Genomic DNA, 21,082 nt, shown 5'->3' on the forward strand with positions numbered 1-21,082 from the left:
CCATTTCGTCAGCGTGTCCTTGTCGTCTTTGATGTTGAGCTCAAATGCCTTCTCTGATGGGTGTCCAGGTTTCCATCACATTGGTGTTATACTGGTGGAACATTGATGACCTTTATTCCAAATACTACACAAGGGCCGACTTTGTTGTGATACATGTTATTAACAAAACAACCAATATTTACATATACAATCCAGAAGAAAATAACTAAAATGTCATTTAAAAAAAAATCAAACACTCAAAAAAGTTGTGTGTGTGACTTAAAAATCTGGTCACGTTATAAATTATTTTGGACTTCATCGTGCTTATGAAGTATTCCAAATACTACATTGTGTTTAATCTACATGCATCAGAAATGTAGGTCATTTTGACATCATTTAGAGATTGTTCCACTGCAAGGACAAAGATTATTTTAAAGTAAATGAACCAATATTTGTAATCCTTTATCAAAAGAAAAAAACAGGGACAAGGTGACCTCTCATGTTTATTAAATATACACCATAGAACATATTTACATTTATATACACTAGGAACTGACTACATATAAGAGAAACAGTGCTTTTCACTACCAAAATCATTGCTCCTATTTACATCAGATTTTCTGTCTGTACATTTTTAAAAATGGCCTCCCCTGTAGTAAGTAGTCAGTGCAACAACAAAGTATTGGCACATGTTTTTGATCTGGGAAAAAAAAGTCACAATGATTACCGTACCGATCTCTGACAAATATTACACACAAAACTGGAAATTCATTTTTTGCGCATTATCGAGGACGAATCGTACAAATTGTTAAAACCAAAATTCCGCATACACACACCCGCACAAGCCTTCATACCTTTAGGAAACATTTCTTTACATGTCCATTTTAACATACATAGACTGTCCTATACCCTGCAAAAGCACTATTGTACCCACATGAAAAAGCAATCTAACTACTATATTCAAAGCAAAAACATCACTTTGTTAAGGTAACAGTCAAGTCTTATATCACAGCAGGAGGCGTAACTCAGTAGAAATGTCTGTTTGTTGCCATAACAACAAGAGAGCACCCACAAAACACACACAGGCAGCGACAAAGCACTTTGTTGAACTTAAGGCACACTGATCCAGTCCCACAGTCACATGCAGTGTTAGGGGCCACAGTGGTGAATGCTTGTTAGGTTACATTAAGAATACTACACTTACAGTAAATACACCATTAGGTAGCACACATAAAAGCATGATGAAAGAAAACACTCCTGTGAATATATAAAAGTCAGTTTGAGGCCTTTTTGTAGTAGGTGACATGAAATAAATTATTGACGAAGTGCTTAAATGTACGCAAGGTTGCTGTTGGTGGTGATGGTGGTTTTCTGCACAGGTTCAGTGGGCCTCCAAGGTTATTCTAAAGATAAAAGACATTGCTTGTTTTTACTGACAAAGCCTTGACAAATTGGCCGCTGTGAAAAGATAACGCAGGTGGGAGAACCCAGTTACCTTTTGGGAGTGCGTTTTGGATGTGTTCTCCATGATCCGTTACATTTCACAAAGGTAACTTCTTGCGTTAAGGTGGAGGAATCGGCATCTTTTGCGCAAAATACCATCCTGGAAGAGAAATGGAGGACATTTTACATCGTACCTTTCAAATTTTAATTAATCCACATATATTGATATAATAAATGATGAAAATGTACTTGTACTGAGATTAATTCTACTTTTTTTTACATAAGCTAACATCTACTCCTGAGAAAAAGCTAACATTAGTATGGATTTACCACTGTTACTGTGATTATGCCTATTGTAAACAACTAAAAATAAATCTTGTACCAATGATTCATAACAAATCAAGCCTTCCATAGTTGACCTATTATGAATGAATATGGAGCAGAACTATTAAACAAAATGAAGGCTTATTTTTGAAGAATATGGAAATCCAAATGTTTTCCAATTCTGTAATGACCTTTTAATTGTTTTCCAAACACATTCCTTGCTGTCATTTTCATTCAACTTACTTTTTCTGCGTCTCTCCAGCCCGAATACGAATTCTGTGCACCTCCATGTTGGCGCCGTCGGAGTCGCCGGACCACCAGGAAGAAACCATGTTAAAAATATTGGAGGCTGACCATCCATTTGACTCCTCCCACTTGAACTTCAACATCAACAGCTCACCGATGTCCTTTTCAGTCACCAACAGAAAAGAATGTGTCCTATTGGCTGCTATTTTCTCCTTCCTGTAGGGCACAATCATCAGGTGAGGTGTTAATATTTACCAGAATAGGCCATAAACATTCACCATTACCCATCAAGCAAACACATCAAACAAAAATAATGACAAAAATCCACCACGTTGCTAATCAACCTCATGCTATTTTTTTTATTGCATACCCGTGATACAGCACCACGATTAACTTCATACTGCTACTTTCTATATTTTATTTGAATTCCCTTCCACAAAAGTTAAATGTTATGACACACTCACAGTTTAAGCTGCAGGTTTTCCGCCTCCCCCTCGGTTCCAAAGAGCGAGACCGTAAGCGAGGGCTCCATCTCCGAGCGGTTCACTTTACTGGAGAAGTGGATCTTCAGCTGGTAGTGGTAAACTGGAGTAGAACCAACCACAGTGACATTTCTCAATGCTCATCCTTTAGGCTAATTACACTATTTAAACAAGTTCAAACGCCAAGAGGCGTAAAACGAGTCGAAAAATTGTAACTAAGAGCACCGACAATAGGATTGGTTGGGTGTTTTGCCAAGGAGCCCCGAGCACTTTTCATTCACACTGCATTCCTGGCTAATTGCCGCATTAGAGGCCAAACAGTGAGCTGGGATTTCATTCGGCTTTGCCTTTCAAACGGAACTCGCCCGAGCGCAGCATTACCACGAGTGCGTTAACGCAGCTGTTCTGAAAAGTGACATGAACGCAATTAGATAATTGGGCATATCGACAACAACTGGTTTCAAAGTTAAGATCTATAGGGAGTGAGTCTTAGGTGTTATACGTCATACTATGGTTTTTCCCCGTTCCCTATGTCTAAACATATAAACAATTCCCCAAACATGGAAAATATTCAGTGGGAACAAAGGTTGCTTCATCACATCTTGTGCAGAGGTAGAAAAAAAATTGATCTATGCTCTGGTTTTCAGTCGTCCTCATTGAAAATTCATCATTTTAGCGAAATGGATCCTTATGGTTTACAGATTTTGCCCATTAAGTCACAGTATAGAAAGAAAAAACATACTATGACAATGAAAATAAAGTAAAATGAAAACATACTAACACAAAAATTACATTAAAAGGACTGGATTTGGGAAAAAACATCGTCAAAACATCACTACGACTGATGGTGAGGAACGTCTATTAGTGTCAAAGTGGCGGCCCGGGGGCCAAATCTGGCCCGCCGCATCATTTTGTCTTGCCCGGGAAAGTAAATCATGAGTGCCGACTTTCTGTTTTAGGATCAAATTAAAATGGAGTATAGATGTATATTAAATTTCCTGATTTTCCCCCTTTTAAATCAATAATTGTAATTTTTTAATCATTTTTTTTCTGTGTTTTAGTTCAAAAATCATATTGTAAAATCTAAGAATATATAAAAACAGCTAAAATAAACATTGTTTTAGATCTATAAAAAAACTGAATATTCAGGGCTTTTAATCCAGTTCTTTTAATCAATTTATTAAAAAAAATCTAAATATTATATCTAAAATGGTCCGGCTCACATGAAATCGAGTTGACATTAACGTGGCCCGTGAACCAACCAGAGTCTGACACCCCTGGTCTATTACATTTGAACTGGGAGAGGCCAAATGTGTTGGATAGAAAGCCATGACTGTCAGTAGCAGCCAATAAAAATGTAATTATAATGTAATTAATTCAATAGGAATTGAATGTAGTCATTGTATTTTTGAGGCACTCACCTCTGAAGGGCATCGTGGCTCTCGTTTTGGTGTACATCTGCACGTTGCGTGCTTTGCGGACCTTGCCGATGTCGTAGCCCACCGTGTTGCAGCGGCTCTTGCGGCAGCTCAGGCACATGCCGCGGTTGAACATCTCGTTGCTGCCGCAGCGATAGGCCTTGGCCGCCTCCCACTCGTTCAGCAGAGAGTCGATGAAGAGGTGGATGGATCGCTCGTGCTCGCACTTGACGGCGTCGCCGATGGCTGCTGATGAAACATTAAGTTGAAAACGGATGGAATAGAAAGGACCGGCGCTTATGTTTTGAGCAAACTAGACCGCGCTCCAGGGCCAAATTCTACAAAGACTCATTTCAGCCATCTTTGGGCCTCTCAGCTCAGGTTCGGGTCATAGTGAATGGCCTTATTGTGTCGGTGGCAGCAACAATGCTCTGCGCTAAGACTGATTAGCGACATGCCGATGCAGAGCCAATATACTGGACTGTGTTTGTGTGGACTAATAGCGCACATGTGATGCCCTGTTGGACGTGGAAACTGCTGCTAGATCATTTATTGGCTGGGATTGACAGCAATACACGTCCGATCTATCTTAGCTGGGAGGGGCTAAAGCGATCGAATGATCACGTCAATTCCAAAATTGCACTCAGGTTTCGTTCAAGCTATTTTTTTTCTCCACACGTTTCGTTATCGATGACGAGAAAAATCTTTGGATGATGATCCTTTTTTTTTCACGACAATGATGTAAGGGTAATGACAACATAATGTGACGCTGTGATAAAATATCATAGACAAACAGCTAATTTAGATAGATTGCTGCTATGTACTTAACATAATTGAACCGTCTCAGTTAAATTTAACGTTCTCAAATTATTACGACTTGGTCTGTAATATTACGACTTTAATCTCTTTAATTGTCTCATTCTCTAATGAATTGGGGTGGCCAAACTCATGTTAATATTTTAGTGTGTTTGCACTGGTAACATCAGTTAATTAGTAAGTAAGTAAATAAAAGGTGCTAATGCAACTCAGTGTTAAATTGAACTTTAATTTGTGCATGCTTTCTCACTAAATTACCACACTGCAGCGCAGGAATTTTATTTCATAGCATTACTTTGTTTTTAACGTGTTTTGAAGTGCATAACATAAACATAGATTGGGTGGCATCATGTCTCTTTTTATAAATAAGATTACTGTGTTAGAGAATGCCGAGTTATTTTATCATAGTTATAGATTAGGCTTTGCTAGTATTTTGGGAGCGGTCAAATAAAAAACTTTTAATGTGAAAAAAGTAATGAATTATATGCATTCCCATTATTTTAAGCAGTTTTTAGTAATAGATTGGTGGAAAACTTTGTTTTTTTTAGACTAAAGGCAGATTTATATTTAGACTCCAATGTGACTAAAATGAGTTTTTGTGTCCAAAAGACTAAGACTGCCTAAAACAACACTGCTGCAAACTTACCAAATATCCCATAGGTGGCAATCTTCTCCAGGGCACCTCTTAAATTGCAGCCAGGCTGGAAGGTGCCACCGTTCGGGTAGATGTCCACGTGGCCCACTGGCTGCTGGATGCCGATGCTGAGACCCAGAGAGCCTCGGGTGAAGGTGTGGAGGACGTCCACGAAATCGGCGTCATCCGGCGAGAGGCGCCTGTGGGCGTGCTCGCCTTCAAAGTTGGGCCCGGCTGGATCCAAACCTGCAGACGGAGACGGGATGATGGTCACCTCCGAAGCAATATGTTGGCGCCACTCCGTGTTCTTTTGGCCGTTTACCTGTTATTCTTCCAACTTTATTGGAGGCGTGACTGCCCGCGATGCCTGCCACGTGAGCCCCCAGGCTGTAGCCAATGAGGTGGAGGTTGTCCAGAGGAACGTTGGCGGTTTCCTAGCAAAACATCCAGAATCATGACAACGGCAGCTCTGTGGACTGGCAAGCAGTCCAAGGTGTACCCCGCCTCTCGGCCAAAGTCGGCTGAGCTATGCTCCAGTTCCCCCGCGACCCTAATGAGCGTGCGCTATAGAAAAGGCACGGATGAACGAGCGCTCCGACTGACCTCAATCCAGTCGATGAAGCGAGCCACCTCCTGCCCCACCGCCTTGGTGTTCTGGGCCGCAACCACGTAGTCGTTCTGCGCCGTGCTGAGCCAGTCCACCACGATGACATTGGCCATCTGCTCTCGCTCATACAACGCAGACACCAGCTTAGCCACCCAGCTTTCAAACATACCGCTCAACTGTGGAAGGAAACAATAACATTAAGGTCGGATGGCTGACCGAATGCAAAGGGCACTTAGCATTTACCCGCAAAATACACAATTTGCATTCCAACTTGTTTTGGAATTGTAACCTGCTTGAAAGACGGCCTTCTTTACACGCTTTTTATGCTCCAGGGCAAAGGCTGTTATTGATTTCAAGGTTGTATTTTTATGAAGGGCGTTCTCTAATTTAAGTGGTTTGTTTGGACCAAAAAAAATCATTCATTCCCTTGTAAAAGGAGGGCTGCAGAGAGGGACAAAAGTATTATTGTTATTATCCGCAATATCTTTTTTTCACTGACTTGCCCAGATTTCATGTTGTATAATGGGTGACATATCTAATAAATGACACACACAACACAAAAATAATATCAGATTCCCTCAAACTAACCCACAAAAATTCAAAACAACAATAAAAACATGATGAGGCAAAGCAAAACATCTTATTTCCCACTTCCGAATGACCAGTATCACTAATTTCTTTTGTATTTTCATGCCAAACACTCTCCTTGAATTTTCTTAGCTCCAAAATTGAACTATATCTTGACTTCTTAAGTATAGCGTGTCAAGGCTTTTGTCACCTCTAATTATTAAACCTCAGCTCACATTCTTCGCTGATCGTTACCACAACGAATGCAATGCCAGAAGTTGCTGCCCTGAGCAAATTCACTCTAGTGGGGAAAAGGGGGGGGTTTACATGTCCCAACCAGTGGAAGCATGTGGCATGTCTCACCGCCCATCCGTGGATGATGAGGAAGGTTTTGGCGCTGCTGTTGAAGGCGCAGGCCGCCAGCGACTCGGTCTGGCCGGGCTGGATGTAGCACAGGTCGTCTTCCGGCTGCGAAGGTCTACGCAGGGAGAATCTGGCCACCGTTTGATTGTCGTCATGCTTCTGCTCAAACCAGTCTTTAATGGGATCCAGGAAGTTGCCTGTGAGGACAACAAAGTAAAACTCATCCGTGATCTTATTGCCTGGAATCGACGGCTCTAGCGTCCAGTCGATTGGATAGGTGACTACTTATTTATGTGTGCACTTTATGGTGAAGTTTTAAATATCATTGTGCTTGTATAATGATAATAAAGGCATTTAATTCAATTCTCCCAGTTTAAGTGACTTGGACGTCCATCCAATGGCAGGGAATTAGCTCAAAAGTGCATTTTGCAGGTTTACTTGGATTATCTTTGCTAGGTTTCCATGACCGCTGTCGGTGTTCACTCATTGGCTGCCATTGACGGCACTAGACGTCCAATCCACTTGGAATGAGAAGTTCATTTGTCAAAATAGAATGGACATCTAGCATCGTCACTGGCAGCCAATGGGTGAAATAGGATCGAGGTCAAATAAACATTGTAAATATGTCCATGGCAGCTAATGAGTAAGCAATGATTGAGGTCAAATAAACATAGGGAAGATAACCCAAGTGAAGTCCAATCCATTTTCACTGGGAGATTTATTTGCTCCCCCTTCTGCCAAAATGGATTGAACGGCTTGAACCATTCTTTTGTTGTTGTTGTTGTTGTTCTAATTATATTGAGGTCCATCAGTGGCAATTAGTGCTTCCCAGTCACAGTAGACGAGACGTCTATAGCCGTCACTGGCAGCATACTACTTAAGACTTCACGCTGTCAAACTGGGTTCCATAGAAACCAGCAGCACTTCCAAAGATTCTGAGGAGTCAGCTGACTCAGTTTGGGGGAGGCGTGTGGGCACAGAGTGGGGGTGGGGACACAGTAACCTCCCATTTATGAAGTTGCAAAGCAAACTTTCCAAGTCCCTACACAAATCGCAGTCACCTGAACGTAACCCCATTCATAAAAGCATTAAGGTTCCGCGTCAAACATAAAAGTTACACGCCTAAAAACGTGAACTAACTCGTTTTTACGCCCACGTTATGCACGTGAATGTAGACTGGGGTCTATTCTGGCAACTTACCAAAAATAGAATCGGTCAGTTCTTGCTCCAAAGACGTCACATAGCGCACTGTTGCGTTCAGGACCACTAAGCAAAGAAAGCCAATTCTCCATGCTTTCATTGCTTTGACAGCTTTGTTCAGAAAGTTTTGTCGACCTTGACGGAAGATGGAGACGAGTTGAGAAATCCTAGTTGTCGTTGCAGCTAGTGGAATATAGTCCGCTCGTGTGCGTCGTGTTGCGCGCACTGCGCAGGCATGTGAAGCACCTCGATTGGAGTCGACGTCTTAAATAGAACCTGAGCCGCCCCATTGGCTGTCAAGCTCAGGGCGGAGAATGGAAACACACTGCATGTATACTAGTTGGAAGTCAATCATTACTATTTCGTGACTGGAGCGCAGTAAAAGACTAGCCAACGACATGACGGCACGTCTAAACTTTGTTTAAGACCGGAAAGGTTCACTTTTGAATCAGAGTGGTCAACTATGTGCAGTCATCCCTCCTCCATCACGGACAAACGTTCCATATATTTGTGATAAGTGAAAATCCGCGAAAAATTGCTCTCCTCTCTTTCTCTGCATAGTTTTTATTTATTTTTGCATTATTATTATTAACATCAATGCTTTAACGTACAATAGGTAACTTTTTTGACAGAGCAAAAAACAACATACTTCTACTTGACCCTGACAGAACATCAATCATGTTTCTTTTTTATATTTTTGTATATTATTTATATATTATATATTTTTATATATTTTCTTTTCTTTTTTTACATGTTAATCTACCACTTCTGGGTTCTGGCCCAACAGTTAAAAAAAACCCTGCCTTGGAACTTCTATTTAGGCGGTTTCAATTTTATGAAGTATGAATTTGACAAACATTGCTTCAATAATCTTGCAGATTTTTTTTATTTTCCAACAGCATTGTGGTTTCTCTCTTCTAAAGCAGCCTTAATTAAATTTGTGGGCTGCTAAGCATCTAACAGCATGTCAGCAGTTAACCATACGGTCCACTGACATTCCAGACTACGGACTGTGAGGCTAAACTCAAGGGGCCTCTTGAGGACATCTGGGGGGCCCTCTTTCTTCACATAAAGGAGTTGCACACTGTCAATCAACTGTTACCCCACTCACGTGTTTTCAAAACCTTTGCGCTGGTAACCTTGTTGGACGTCCATGGCCTGGATTTTTACGACGTGATGACAGACTGCATCTTTCTCTTTGCAAAGTACCAAAAGTACAGTATGCATGATGCCTACAAAGCAGGTCAGCAGGTCAGCTGCACAGCATGTGGGTGCACGACACAAAAGGGGAGCGGGTCATGCCTGAAAAGATGCCGACCCGTAGAAAACTGTTTGACAGGGAGCGCTCTTGCAGACCATGTGAAATTCACACTCATAAATCAAACATGCTGCAATTGAGTGCAAGTCAAATTATGCAATGAGAGCAAGCTGTAAAAAAATGACAATTAATTGAGTGACATAAAGATTTTTCACACAGGGCTATATATTTCGTATTACTTTCTCAACGTTCACTGTCGTCGTGGCGTGTTGCCGCAGCTGTTTTGCCTAAATTCTTCCACGAACTCGAAAAAAAAAATTCGTGGAAAAATCTGGGAACCTGTTTGTTTTCTCTCACTTGGGAACTGATTAAAATGAAGCTGGGATTGCAAATCGAAAACATTTCCACGGTGCTGGAAAAAAGACTTGTCGACAACAAAATGTCTTGAGCTGGTTAATAAATATTTCCAAGAATCGATTTGGTTATTTCTAGGAACACAAGCATTTTTGCATTTTGCTAATGATTATAGTGATGATCATATTTTTTTAATCTTCCTACACAGCTTTTCAAACAGTGACAGCTATGGTTGACCACCAATTAAGTAAACATGCAGTTAGAAGGCACCCACGCAGTTACGACACATTTGATAACTTCCTACTGTGTTTGTCCACTAAACCTTGACCGCCATGTTTACATCGTTCAGGATGCTTTTTGGACATAATATTTGCCTGTTACAAAGTGTCATGTTGAAGGAAGGTTAGTGAGGGATCCGTCTCTAAAAAATGATCACCTATTAGGTTGTTGTTTTTTAAATAAATGCATTGATCAACTTGTAAGGGAACGGAATTAATTTATTAACAAAAAGTAAATGGCTACTCATAGTATTATGCTCATAGTATCACATATTCTGTTGATCTATTTTGTCATTGTATTAAACTTAGCGTGCATCATGAATACAAACTAATTTCAGCATTTATATTGTAGCTTTACCATAAATTATGCTAATAGGCAACATTTTAAAATACCTTTCAAGACCAGCCATATCCCATGTAAAAATATTATTTATATATGATTATCAGTATAGTATGAAGTAAACATTGCAGTCATACCTGTTTCTTTCATATTTCATTGTATGGAAATCAGTGGTGTGCCATCAGGGCCTGCAAGGCCTTCTCTGCTGGCCTAAGAAATATCTGAATCACAGACTGATGTTAATTATATTTTGTCCATGAATACTTATTAAATAATTCTAAATTGTATGTTTGCTTCCGTTCATTGCTTTCCCGCTGGTTGCACTGCTTCCAGATGTGTGTTTTCATATTGAAGCATTTAACCAATCACATTTCAGCCATTATTTGTTGCCAGGGTCAGAAATCTGCCTCAAGGCCTTCACAATCAGTTCTGCAGGCTCTGCTGCATTAAACAAGCGTCGATAAGACTGTTGCAACCAATCAGAATTCGATTTGGTGACACCAAGGCCTTCTCGCAGGCGTAGGGATACGTCATCGCTTTCACCAACTATGATTGGCTAGTGATGGAGTTATATTGAGTTCAGAATTCTTCCTATTTTTTTGTAATTGTTAAAATAAGGCTGTAACCGCAAAAAAACTAAATGATTCATTTTACTATTAACACCTAAATCACATGTGTCAAAGTGGCGGCCCGGGGGCCAAATCTGGCCCGCCGCATCATTTTGTGTGGAAAGTAAATCATGAGTGCCAACTTTCTGTTTTAGGCTCAAATTAAAATGAAGAGTATATATGTATATTAAATTTCCTGATTTTCCCCTTTTAAATCAATAATTGTAAATTTTAATCAATTTTTCTGTGTTTTTAGTTCAAAAATCATTTTGTAAAATCTAAAAATATATTTTAAAAAAAGCTAAAATAAACATGGTTTTAGATCTATAAAAAACTGAATATTCAGGGCTTTTAATCCAGTTCTTTTAGTCCATTTATTTTAAAAAATCGAAATATTATATCTAAAATGGTCCGGCCCACATGAAATCGAGTTGACGTTAACGCGGCCCGCGAACCAACCCGAGTCTGACACCCATGACCTAAACCAACAAAAAAGTGTGTTTCCCAATTTTGTCACTGATAGCAATATGTTGTGACATAAAAAAGGGATTTTTTTTGCATGAAAATGCACTAAAAGCAGCTTGAGTACTCAGAATATAATACTTTATATCTTTATTTAACCACCTGGGGCTAGTTTTTAATACAGTGCACTGCAAATCAGTTGATGAATGCGCTCAAAAGTAAGCATGTAAGATCGCTCATACAAACAGCTGACCCATCCAAGAATCATCACAAAAACGGCTTTGTAGAAAAATACAGTCAACGGAAGCAAGACAAAATATATTACACCTTAATATACAAATGTATAAATGTACATTCAATAAATACAACACGGTGTATTCTTGAGATGTATTATGGCTGTTGTGTAGGGAATTTTCGTTCCAAATTTTCACCCATTTTGCGATTGGAGTGGCCTTGGAAATTAAGGCTGCAATTTCAAACGGAGCATAAAGTCATTTTATTTTGTTTTGTAAAGAAGAAAGAAAGTGTTTTAAAGTGACATGTGGTACAATAATCAAAACGCAATCGAATTAAATGAAAACAATTCAGAATCCAAAATATTTATTTAAAAAAACCCGGATATTTAAAAAAAATGGTATTTACAAGACCAATGCGATTCAGTAGATAGTCAATAACTCTTTGGTCCTTGGCGATTGTTGGCAGTTAGTAATCTGGCAAAGAAACGAAAATGATCATCTTGCTAATTTAACGACAAACGCTACGAAAAATGTGCCTACATTTTGCCTGTCACCATGAATCGATTACATAAGTAATAACTCAAAGTTCATATAGGCACAACAAGTGAACGTGAGCCTAGACAAATGATTGCAAAGAGAACGTGTACAAATATAAAATGTGAGCACGTCATTCAATATGTAACTTTTTTTCTCCAAAATTTAGAGTCATCTGGCATACGTTTTGCGTGTGCTTGTATTGCCAATTTCCACGTCGTCCTTCTTTGGTGGTGCACGCGGAGCTCGAGGGTGACGATAGCGCCGTGTTCGACTTCATTTCTAAGCGTCGTTCTGACCGAACAGACTGCCCTCCATCTTCAGCTTGTGCATCCTGGAGAAAGAGAGGCAATAAATCCACCATGATACAAAAATACGTTTAAAAAAAATCTATATTTTGTCCCGTTTTGAACCCACCGTTTTTCTTTGCGGCTTCTGTTGTCTTCTTTGGACTTGACAAACACTGCAGCTTCTCCTCCTCGGATCAGATTGGTGAACTCAGCTTCCTTGGCACTGAAGATCACCCTGTAAACGATAACAACTAGAGCTGTAAGGATACATGGAAGGAACCTCGTTTTAACATTTTCCTAAGCCCCAAAAATGATCATCACACTTTGATTCCATATTAGATCCCAAAAAATAACTTCATACATTTTTTGGGCCCAATTAAGCACTGTTTTTTGGACTATCAATCGCACCAGTCTATAAATCCCTCTCGGTAAATTGCTCTGGACAATATATATATATATATATATATATATATATATATATATATATATATATATATATATATATATATATATATATATATATATATATATATATATATAATATATATATATAAATATATATATATATATATATAATATATATTATATATATATATATATATATATATTATATATATACATATATATATCGCTATATATATATATATATATATATATATATATTGTCCAGAGCGATTGTATGAAAATTACTTCTACCCCTCAAAAAAATGTTTTTTCTATATATATATATATATATATATATATATATTTTTTTTTTTTATTTATTTATTTATTTATTTATTTTTTTGAGGGGTAGAAGTAATTTTCATACTTTCTCATTGGTCATATCAATCAGTGTTTAATTACATTTACTGGTATGTACTTGTAAAATTATTATCAGATTTTGAATCAAATGAATGAAATTGTTATAACTAATGGCAATATTTTTCCCAAAACGCACTCTGTAAAATGCAACTAATTGTATTTAAATTCAAAACAGTGGGAACAGAATAATCTGGGCAGAAAACTAAAAGATCTGAAATTAAAGTTCCATTTGAGGTATTTTACCATGTTTACTTGTCATCTTTCAATGTTTGTGTGTTTCAAATATGCAGCTTCGCTTGATTAAAAGGACTCACTTAGACTGCGCCTCCCCCGATTTGACCCGTATTTTCCGGACGTAGAACTTGTTTCTCCCGAACCAGTCCGACGGGTTGAATGGGTTGACCTTTTCCCAGAGCAACTTGACAATCATCAGGTCGCCGATGCTGACGTCGGTGGTGACGAGCAAGGACAGCGTGCTGTTGCCGTTCATGTTGGGCCTGTGGGGTGAGACGGGGTTAAAGGTCAAGCCGGGGGTCGCCAATGGTTGCCGATGCTTCATTTAGAGCGCCGCCGGCAATTCTTTTTTTAGACGAGGCGAGACGCGTTATTAGGCACACCTGTCGAAAGTGATGCTTACGGACCACCGATGATGTAATTTCAATTCTGAACATGATGTGCTGCCATTTTGCCAATGTGTTCTATACATAGGCTTTACTGTACTGCACAGTGTACATATTTATATGCAGAACTTCTAAGCAACTGCTGCTCATTCGATTTTCGACGGCATTTGTGTATACGTGGTACTAAATGGAATAACCAAGATTAGATCATATTGAGATATTTACACTTATGCCGCTTTTGTGTTTTTGAAATAGCAAAATAAGTACATTTATTCACCCACCCTGCCTCACTTAATCCTCCTCCACAAGTACAAAACGAGTACTAAAGATAAATTACTACTGTTTCTCGCCATACACTACCAAAATGCCAAAGAGAAACATAAACAATGATGTCATAAAAAGTTCCGCATCATCTCAATCTGAACTATTTGATGATATAAGTATTGTTTTTGCTACACACAGTGCAGCTGACAATACTTGCTAAGGTATGTATGTGTCCATATATTTTACTTAATGCAGTGCTACTGACTATTCTGGCAGCTGTTCACATTCTCAACCGTTAGTTTACCTATACATCCTGATTTATGTACGTTACTCCTTCATTTAAATGCCTCGTCTTGTGTCCTGTGCAGCCTCAAGGAGGACACTTATCATTTTTCGGCCTTTTTGTAGTTGCACATAAACGCAACACACTCCAGTGTTTTCACGAGGTGTCGCTGCATTGACAAAAGTTACAGCTAATGTTAAGCATTTGGGAATGATATGCCGCAAAAGTGTAGGTGTTGTGAAAATATACAGTAGACAGCCATATGTAACAGAATCATTGCACATAATGTATCCTGTACGTACAGAACAAAAGCGATGTCTTCCTTCTCTCCATCGGTTCCATACAGGGAAATTTTTATGGGTTGGTCACTGAAGTTCCGGATTTCCTTGCTGAACAAGTGCATCTTCACTTGGTAGTGGAAAACTAAAAGGAGAGACACATTAAAAAATATGTCCCAGAGTGCAGTGTTGTTTGAGAAATTCTCCAATGTTTACCTTTGTAGGGCGTCATTCCTCGAGTCTTGAGGTACATCTGGGCACCGCGCGTCATGCGGCTCTTGTTGATGTTGTAGCCAATCTTGTTGCAGCGGTTCTTGCGGCAGCTGAGGCACAGGCCCTTGTCGAAGGCCTCGCGTGAGTGACAACGGAAGCCAATCATGCTCTGCTGCTGCGTGTTGAGCAGAGAGTCGATGAACAGGTGGATGGAGCGCTCGTGCGAACACTTGACCAGTTGGTCCGCCTCTGCGCCGAACAAAAACAAAGAACGTGTCGTTACAAATGGTGGCAAGCTACGCGTGGAGTAAGAAATCGGACAAAAATTGCCATTCTGACAAAATGCCTTCTGTTCATTGATCTACACTGGACATTGAACAAAGACGGCCCACATGAGATTAGTTCCTCCCAAGAATGCAAAGATCTTAGTTTCTCTGTCCAGATGCATTGATTAATTTTTTTTTACGTGTGCGGTCGATTGGTCGCCGGTCTTTTGGTCGCCCGTTGTCGCGGTCGGGGCGACCAAAAGACCGGCGACCAAAAGACCGGCAACCAAAAGACCGGCGACCAATCGACCGCACACGTAAAAAAAAATTAATCAATGCATCTGGACAGAGAAACTAAGATCTTTGCATTCTAGGGAGGAACTAATTTTAGCATAAGTTGTTAGTTGAAGTGAGGGGGCATAAGAGTTGAATATTTTTTCCAAATAAAATGAGCTCTCATCCATATTTTTGAAAGGTATTTTAATGGATTCGGAATGGCTAACACTTTTGGATTTGTGTATTTACAGTTAAAACTGTCATCAGCACTATTTGTTTATTTTTTTTATGGGACTTAATTTCTGGTATTAATGATTTTTAGTATCTACCTGCTGTATTTTGCAAATATAACACGAGAACGTGTGAAAGCATGTAAATGCTGTCAACTCAATAGACTGTGCTACAAAGCCCCCCCAAAAAGATTTTTGCATGCCTCTTAAATTCAGTTCGCGATGCTCTGAAAAATTCAAGCAATGTAAAAAATAACCAAACAAGGCTTTGATCTCGGCAAGAGCTACGCCACGCCTGTGTGATCAGTTGTAACTGTTTGTATTGAAAGAGCAGAAGACAAAAACATATAGTGCAAATAACTACAAGCGAAAAGCCCAAATGTATAGCCTCCCATGTTTTTACTGGAAGCCCATCTAAGCGCCGTTACGTTGTTTTTACAGCTGGAGCGATACGAGATTCAGTACATCGAGGTACAGGATGTAAATGTTGTGAGCTAAAATGAAAAGTGCCCGTGTGGAGGGAGTACATACCTCTTAGGCCTCCGATTCCTGCCTGCGCAATCAGTATCAGGGTGTTTGTGACGCCACAACCCGGCTGGAAGGTGCCTCCATTGGGGTAGACGTCGATGTGACCCACCGCCTTCTTGATGCCGATGCTGCGATCGGGCGAGCCTCGCGTGTAGGTGTGCAGGACGTCCACAAACTGGGCGTCGTCCTTGGATAGCGTGTCCTGCTCGTCCGCGTTTTCAAACATTGGACCGGCGGGATCCAATCCTGGCAAGAAAGACAGCCAATCTCAGGTCGGTGAACATAGGCTTAACATCGATGACGGAGAGAGCGAGGAGATCAGTTCACCTGTGATCCTGCTGATCTTGTGGTTGGTCAGATCACCGGCAATTCCGGCCACGTGCGCCCCGAGGCTGTACCCCACCAGGTGGATTTTGTCCCAGGGAAGCTCCAGCTCTTTCTAAATGTGTTACAACAACAATCGTGTTGAAGGTCTTAAAGTTGATATAGACAAGCACTTACACTATCTATAGGGATCAAATCAATCAATAAAAAATATAGGTTGTCAGGATTGTACTGTAAAAAAAAAAAAAAACTAAACCGTAAAAAAAAAAACTTGAAAAAAAACCTCAACCGTAAACAAAAAATTGAACTGTATGCTTTCAAAGGAATAAGGTTTTCCTAACCTCAAATTCGCACTAGCCTTCAGTAGCTCAGTGGTCAGCAAGCTTAACTGTCAAGGTGACTGTTTAGGTTAAAATCCCAGGTGGGAAAAAGAGCGCAATGTTGTCGCCATCAAAACTGATTATACATAAGTTTCAATGGGTTAAAAATGTATACCTATTTTACCGTTTTCTCATTATTTTACCTGTAACATTTTGGGAACCTGTATTTAACTATAAATGTATGTAGTGTTTTTGTTAACAGCGTAAATGAGGTTTACCACTTAATAACTCGCAGTACGGGGGGCGTAAACCATAGCAACTGCATGTGTTTAAAAGCCTCATTGTCGTTTGGAATGTAAACAGATTAAACGAATGGAGCCGTCTGTCCAACTAAAATACAACTAAGAATTCATGTAAAAGTAAGGCAAAAAAAATCAACATTTATCAAATCAGTTTAAAAGCGTACTAAAGCGTTTTAAAGTGATCCCTGTAACACAAGCAGTGGGAAAACATTTTAAAATGCAACGTCAGCATCTCCAAATTCATCTCATGAGCAGTTCATGCTACTTCCAGGAAATACTTGTCAACTTTAATTTATATCGTAAATGTTTTGCAAGTAATTTATGAAAGGATGCAACATATGCTTAAGATTACATTTATAAGACTCATAGTCCAAAAAAATGCAATTACAATCAATTCCAGACGTCCTTGGTCGTCATCCATAAACTAGGAGCGAGCATGCACGCTAAATCTGACAGGCGACCATTTTTGTGCATGGAAATGTTAATACAATATTATGCACACCTTTAACACAACCCTAGGCAATTAAAAGTACAAGACAATTCCATGTATTTTTAATCATTTGGTTGTGGAACTAATTCACACAACTGAACATTTCACAGAGTTTATATAAAACACGACGATGCTGACAATTTCTTTGCCGATTTGAGCAATTTGATCGGATTTTTGCTTAATTAAACAACACATCAATCCCAAACGATACCCCTCTCAAGTAGATTTCTAGGAAACTCACTTGTATCCAGGTGACAAACTTGGCCACGTCCCTGCCCACCAGCTTTGTGTAGGCGGCGGAAGTCGAGTAATGCTGGTTGGCGCGTGTCAACCAGTCCACCACAATCACGTTGGCACTGGGCACGCGTTCGTACAGAGCTGACACCAGTTTGGGTACCCAGCTCTCAAACATACCTGTTATCTATGAAACAGCCACACAAAAGCATTGCTCAAAGAAAAGTATACTCTCCCTAGTTTAAAAGATAAAAGATTCAGTTTGTGCAAATGGGGTAAAACATAAGATTTTGATTTTACCGTCCATCCGTGGATGATGACAAACGTCTGCGTCTGCGCATTGAACTCGCACTCCCGGATGGTGTCGGGACTGCCGGCCACAATGTAGCACATGTCGTCATCGGGAATGTCGGCCGTGCGCAGCGAGAACCTGGAAACGATGTCGGTGTAATTGCTGAGCCACTCGGCGGTGGAGGTGGCGGGCAGGGAGGTAGGGGTGACGCTGCCACTGCTGCTGTTGCTGCTGCTGCTGTTCACTGTTGAAACACAAACCCACATACGTGAGAAGAAGTCATCAGGGCACAAAGCTCGTGATGAAATATTTTCCATTTTTCTTCAAAATAACCCATCCATCTGAATGAAAAAATTCCCACTTTGGGAATCACCATTTTGAGATGAAACTGCCAGGCAAGGAAAATAAAGTCTATGTCGCCCCCTTTTGCATTTATAACAAATCTACCACACAAAAAGGTTTTATTATGGGAGAAGAATTGAACAAATTCAAATAATCTAGATTGAGTCACCAACTGGCCGTCTGTGAAGAAAAGCAATGGTAATAAACAATTTTATATTGATTGTCATTATTTTGACCCATACTGAGACCTACTACTTTAATACAGTTTCCACTTAATCCTAATCTGGTAAAACTGTATAGCATATATTTAATGGACGTTTTTGAGGGCGTTCTCCCTCATTATCTATTTTTACTCTAAAGCACCCCCACGGATGTTAATGTAAGAGATGCTTTGCAGATCTGCAGGCTTTAAAAGGCCACCTCATCATTAAAATCATTCACTGCCATTAACAGTGGTATAAAGCCAATGTATTTTGGCTTGAATGATGCCAATTCCACCAGTTGAGGTGGATTGGACGTCTATGATTGTCACTGGCAATGAACGGGTCAATCAATTAAAGCATTTTATAAAATAAGGACAAAATGTTTTAATTAATATCACATTTAAATCAGGCGAAAAGGGACATTAAAAGTATTGATATAGATTTCTTACCAAACGCACCGCTGGTGGTGAGTTCAGGGTCCGAGCAAAAAGTGGCAAGAAATTTTCCCAAAAGTATCCAAAGCGGGAAAAAACGCCCGTTTGCTTTTCCCATATTATAAAGACGTTGGTCCTTTGAGGTGTCTTGAGTTGTACTTGGGGATTAATATCCAACTTTTAAAACAGAAAGTAAAGTCGCCACGTTCTATATGTGCGGATTGAAATTTCTTTAAGGTCTGTCACACTTGGCGCTCCTAAGTCATCTTTAAGTGGACCTCATTTGCATATTACAACTTTATTGGATGTGGGCTTTGAGGGCGGGGTTTCCGGAGGGACCCTGCTCAAAATTGGGGGTGTGTATATGTGCCCACTAGTGTCCAGAGTTCACTGAAATAGATACGTATACAGTTCTCCCTTCGTACTATGCAGATTATATAGAGGATTTAGGTGTATCTCAATATATTTTAATGTGGTAGAAAAAGTGAATAAGTATAGTTTAATTTTTTTTCATTAATTTTCAAAACTGCGTACCCTTGTCAGGGTCCATCAAAACACATAAAATACATTTTTAATTATTTTTCCAACTACAGAAACATAATTTAATTGGCATTTTTGTCAACATCCACACTAAAATCAAACATGATCTAATTTGTAGTGAGTGTTACTAATGCATAGTAACAATTACGTATATATTATAATATATACTATAGACTGGGTTGGGTGGTCGTGTCTTTTTTTAAAGTAACAAAAACAAACCTCTTAAACATAAAATTACAAATGCTTAGACATGTATGCAAAAGTGAATCTTAAAATAACAGGAGTTGTATCCTAATGTGTACTGCAATTTGGAATATTTTTAACAAAGCTTTTCCCAATAATATAGCTATTATCAGCTTGAAAACGACCATAATTTTTTCTCTCTCCAAATAATGCAAATTACTAGAGGCAGGAGGGACCTCTGGTGTTAAGAACCCACAATGCAGCAGTGTGAAACAACACCCCAACAGATGCTCCAAAAAAGAAAATGGATAAGCGCTTGCGTATGTGAACATCAAGTCAGATGTCAAGTATTTTGCAAGCAGCCCTGACGTGATTAAAAGCGATAAACACCGAAAAACATCTGTCTGAGGTTTAATGATGAATTCCATCCCCAATGCCTTTGTGGGAGCTTTCATTCATCCTGCGGGCTGGACTTTTCTCATAATAACATTTGTATATGTTCTCAAATTTCACTTCAAGCTGTGCTGTAGATGTTCAGTTGACCATGTTTTTTTTCACAGAAAGACAGCAATTGGAAAGACAGAATTACTGAATCAAACTTCAAATAGTTTAGTCAACTTTTTTTAAAATCAACAATTCAGTTGTATTTAACTTAGTTCTGTTGTACTTAAGTACACTTGCATTGGATATTTTGTATCCTTTTCTTTTGAAGAAGTTAGCTGGGATAGGCTCCAGCACCCTCCACGACCCTTGTGATGATAAGCAGTTCAGAAAATAAATGAATGACAGAACTTGTAGTTGTTCAAATCAGACTTTGCAGTTATAGTTCCACAAAACAAATGTATAGTTTGTGCAACAAAATGTTCATTTTTTCCAACGACATGAAAGTTTTGCACCATAATTACCTCCATAAATTATAATATTAAATCCCTTAATTGAGTATCCCCCTTTTTTTAAATATACATTAAATTTACAACAGTATAAATTCCTTTTTTTGTCAAGATGGTCGTACTAGGAGAGCTCTGCAAAAAGTTTGAAAACCAGTGTTCTTGACAGCAAAAGTTACCAAATAGGATTCAATTCCCCACTGACGTAACATTAGCAAGTCTAAACGCTACCTTAGGCAAGTGCGTGCCAATTCTTACTGAGCCAACTCAGATTTCACATTCCCCCCAAAATCTGGCCAGACATCGTGATGAGTTTGTCAATACATACTT

General features: G+C 39.4%; 2 protein-coding genes across 4 annotated transcripts; both read right to left on the reverse strand.

Moving 5' to 3' along the window:
- Window positions 1–464: 464 nt before the first annotated feature.
- lpl2a (lipoprotein lipase 2 a) lies at window positions 465–8,330 on the reverse strand. Of its 3 annotated transcripts, XM_077608266.1 has the most exons (11): window positions 8,080–8,330; window positions 6,880–7,076; window positions 5,946–6,125; window positions 5,665–5,776; window positions 5,355–5,588; window positions 3,896–4,141; window positions 2,457–2,577; window positions 1,990–2,208; window positions 1,475–1,582; window positions 1,319–1,382; window positions 465–1,236 (listed from the first exon to the last, which is right to left on the reverse strand). In XM_077608266.1, the coding sequence occupies exons 1-10, from the start codon at window positions 8,177–8,179 to the stop codon at window positions 1,361–1,363; spliced, it is 1,539 nt and encodes a 512-aa protein (XP_077464392.1). In that variant the 5' UTR covers window positions 8,180–8,330; the 3' UTR covers window positions 465–1,236; window positions 1,319–1,360. The 3 variants fall into 3 exon arrangements, with proteins under 3 accessions (XP_077464392.1, XP_077464393.1, XP_077464391.1); XM_077608267.1 differs by having other exon boundaries at window positions 465–1,382; window positions 3,896–4,138; window positions 8,080–8,329; XM_077608265.1 differs by having other exon boundaries at window positions 465–1,382; window positions 8,080–8,329.
- A 3,182-nt stretch (window positions 8,331–11,512) lies between these two features.
- Window positions 11,513–19,395, reverse strand: lpla (lipoprotein lipase a). Its single transcript, XM_077607154.1, has 10 exons — window positions 19,158–19,395; window positions 18,172–18,407; window positions 17,879–18,058; window positions 16,529–16,640; window positions 16,205–16,447; window positions 14,905–15,150; window positions 14,713–14,833; window positions 13,558–13,740; window positions 12,567–12,674; window positions 11,513–12,483 (listed from the first exon to the last, which is right to left on the reverse strand). Exons 1-10 carry the CDS (start codon window positions 19,258–19,260, stop codon window positions 12,432–12,434), a joined length of 1,584 nt encoding a protein of 527 aa, XP_077463280.1. The 5' UTR covers window positions 19,261–19,395; the 3' UTR covers window positions 11,513–12,431.
- Between the last annotated feature and the right edge of the window lie 1,687 nt (window positions 19,396–21,082).

This window comes from Stigmatopora argus, chromosome 8 (assembly GCF_051989625.1).
Source record: "Stigmatopora argus isolate UIUO_Sarg chromosome 8, RoL_Sarg_1.0, whole genome shotgun sequence".
NCBI lineage: Eukaryota > Metazoa > Chordata > Actinopteri > Syngnathiformes > Syngnathidae > Stigmatopora > Stigmatopora argus.

Excerpts from the sequence above, each read along its gene's own strand:
- lpl2a (XM_077608266.1), bottom strand. The coding sequence starts at position 8,179 with ATGAAAGCATGGAGAATTGGCTTTCTTTGCTTAGTGGTCCTGAACGCA. Across the intron at positions 5,589-5,664 it reads TAAAGTTGGAAGAATAACAG|GTTTGGATCCAGCCGGGCCC; the intron begins GTAAACGGCCAA and ends CTCCGTCTGCAG. Across the intron at positions 1,583-1,989 it reads GCTGGAGAGACGCAGAAAAA|GATGGTATTTTGCGCAAAAG; the intron begins GTAAGTTGAATG and ends TTTCTCTTCCAG.
- lpla (XM_077607154.1), bottom strand. The coding sequence starts at position 19,260 with ATGGGAAAAGCAAACGGGCGTTTTTTCCCGCTTTGGATACTTTTGGGA. Across the intron at positions 18,408-19,157 it reads CACCACCAGCGGTGCGTTTG|TGAACAGCAGCAGCAGCAAC; the intron begins GTAAGAAATCTA and ends GTGTTTCAACAG. Across the intron at positions 15,151-16,204 it reads AGGAATCGGAGGCCTAAGAG|AGGCGGACCAACTGGTCAAG; the intron begins GTATGTACTCCC and ends TGTTCGGCGCAG.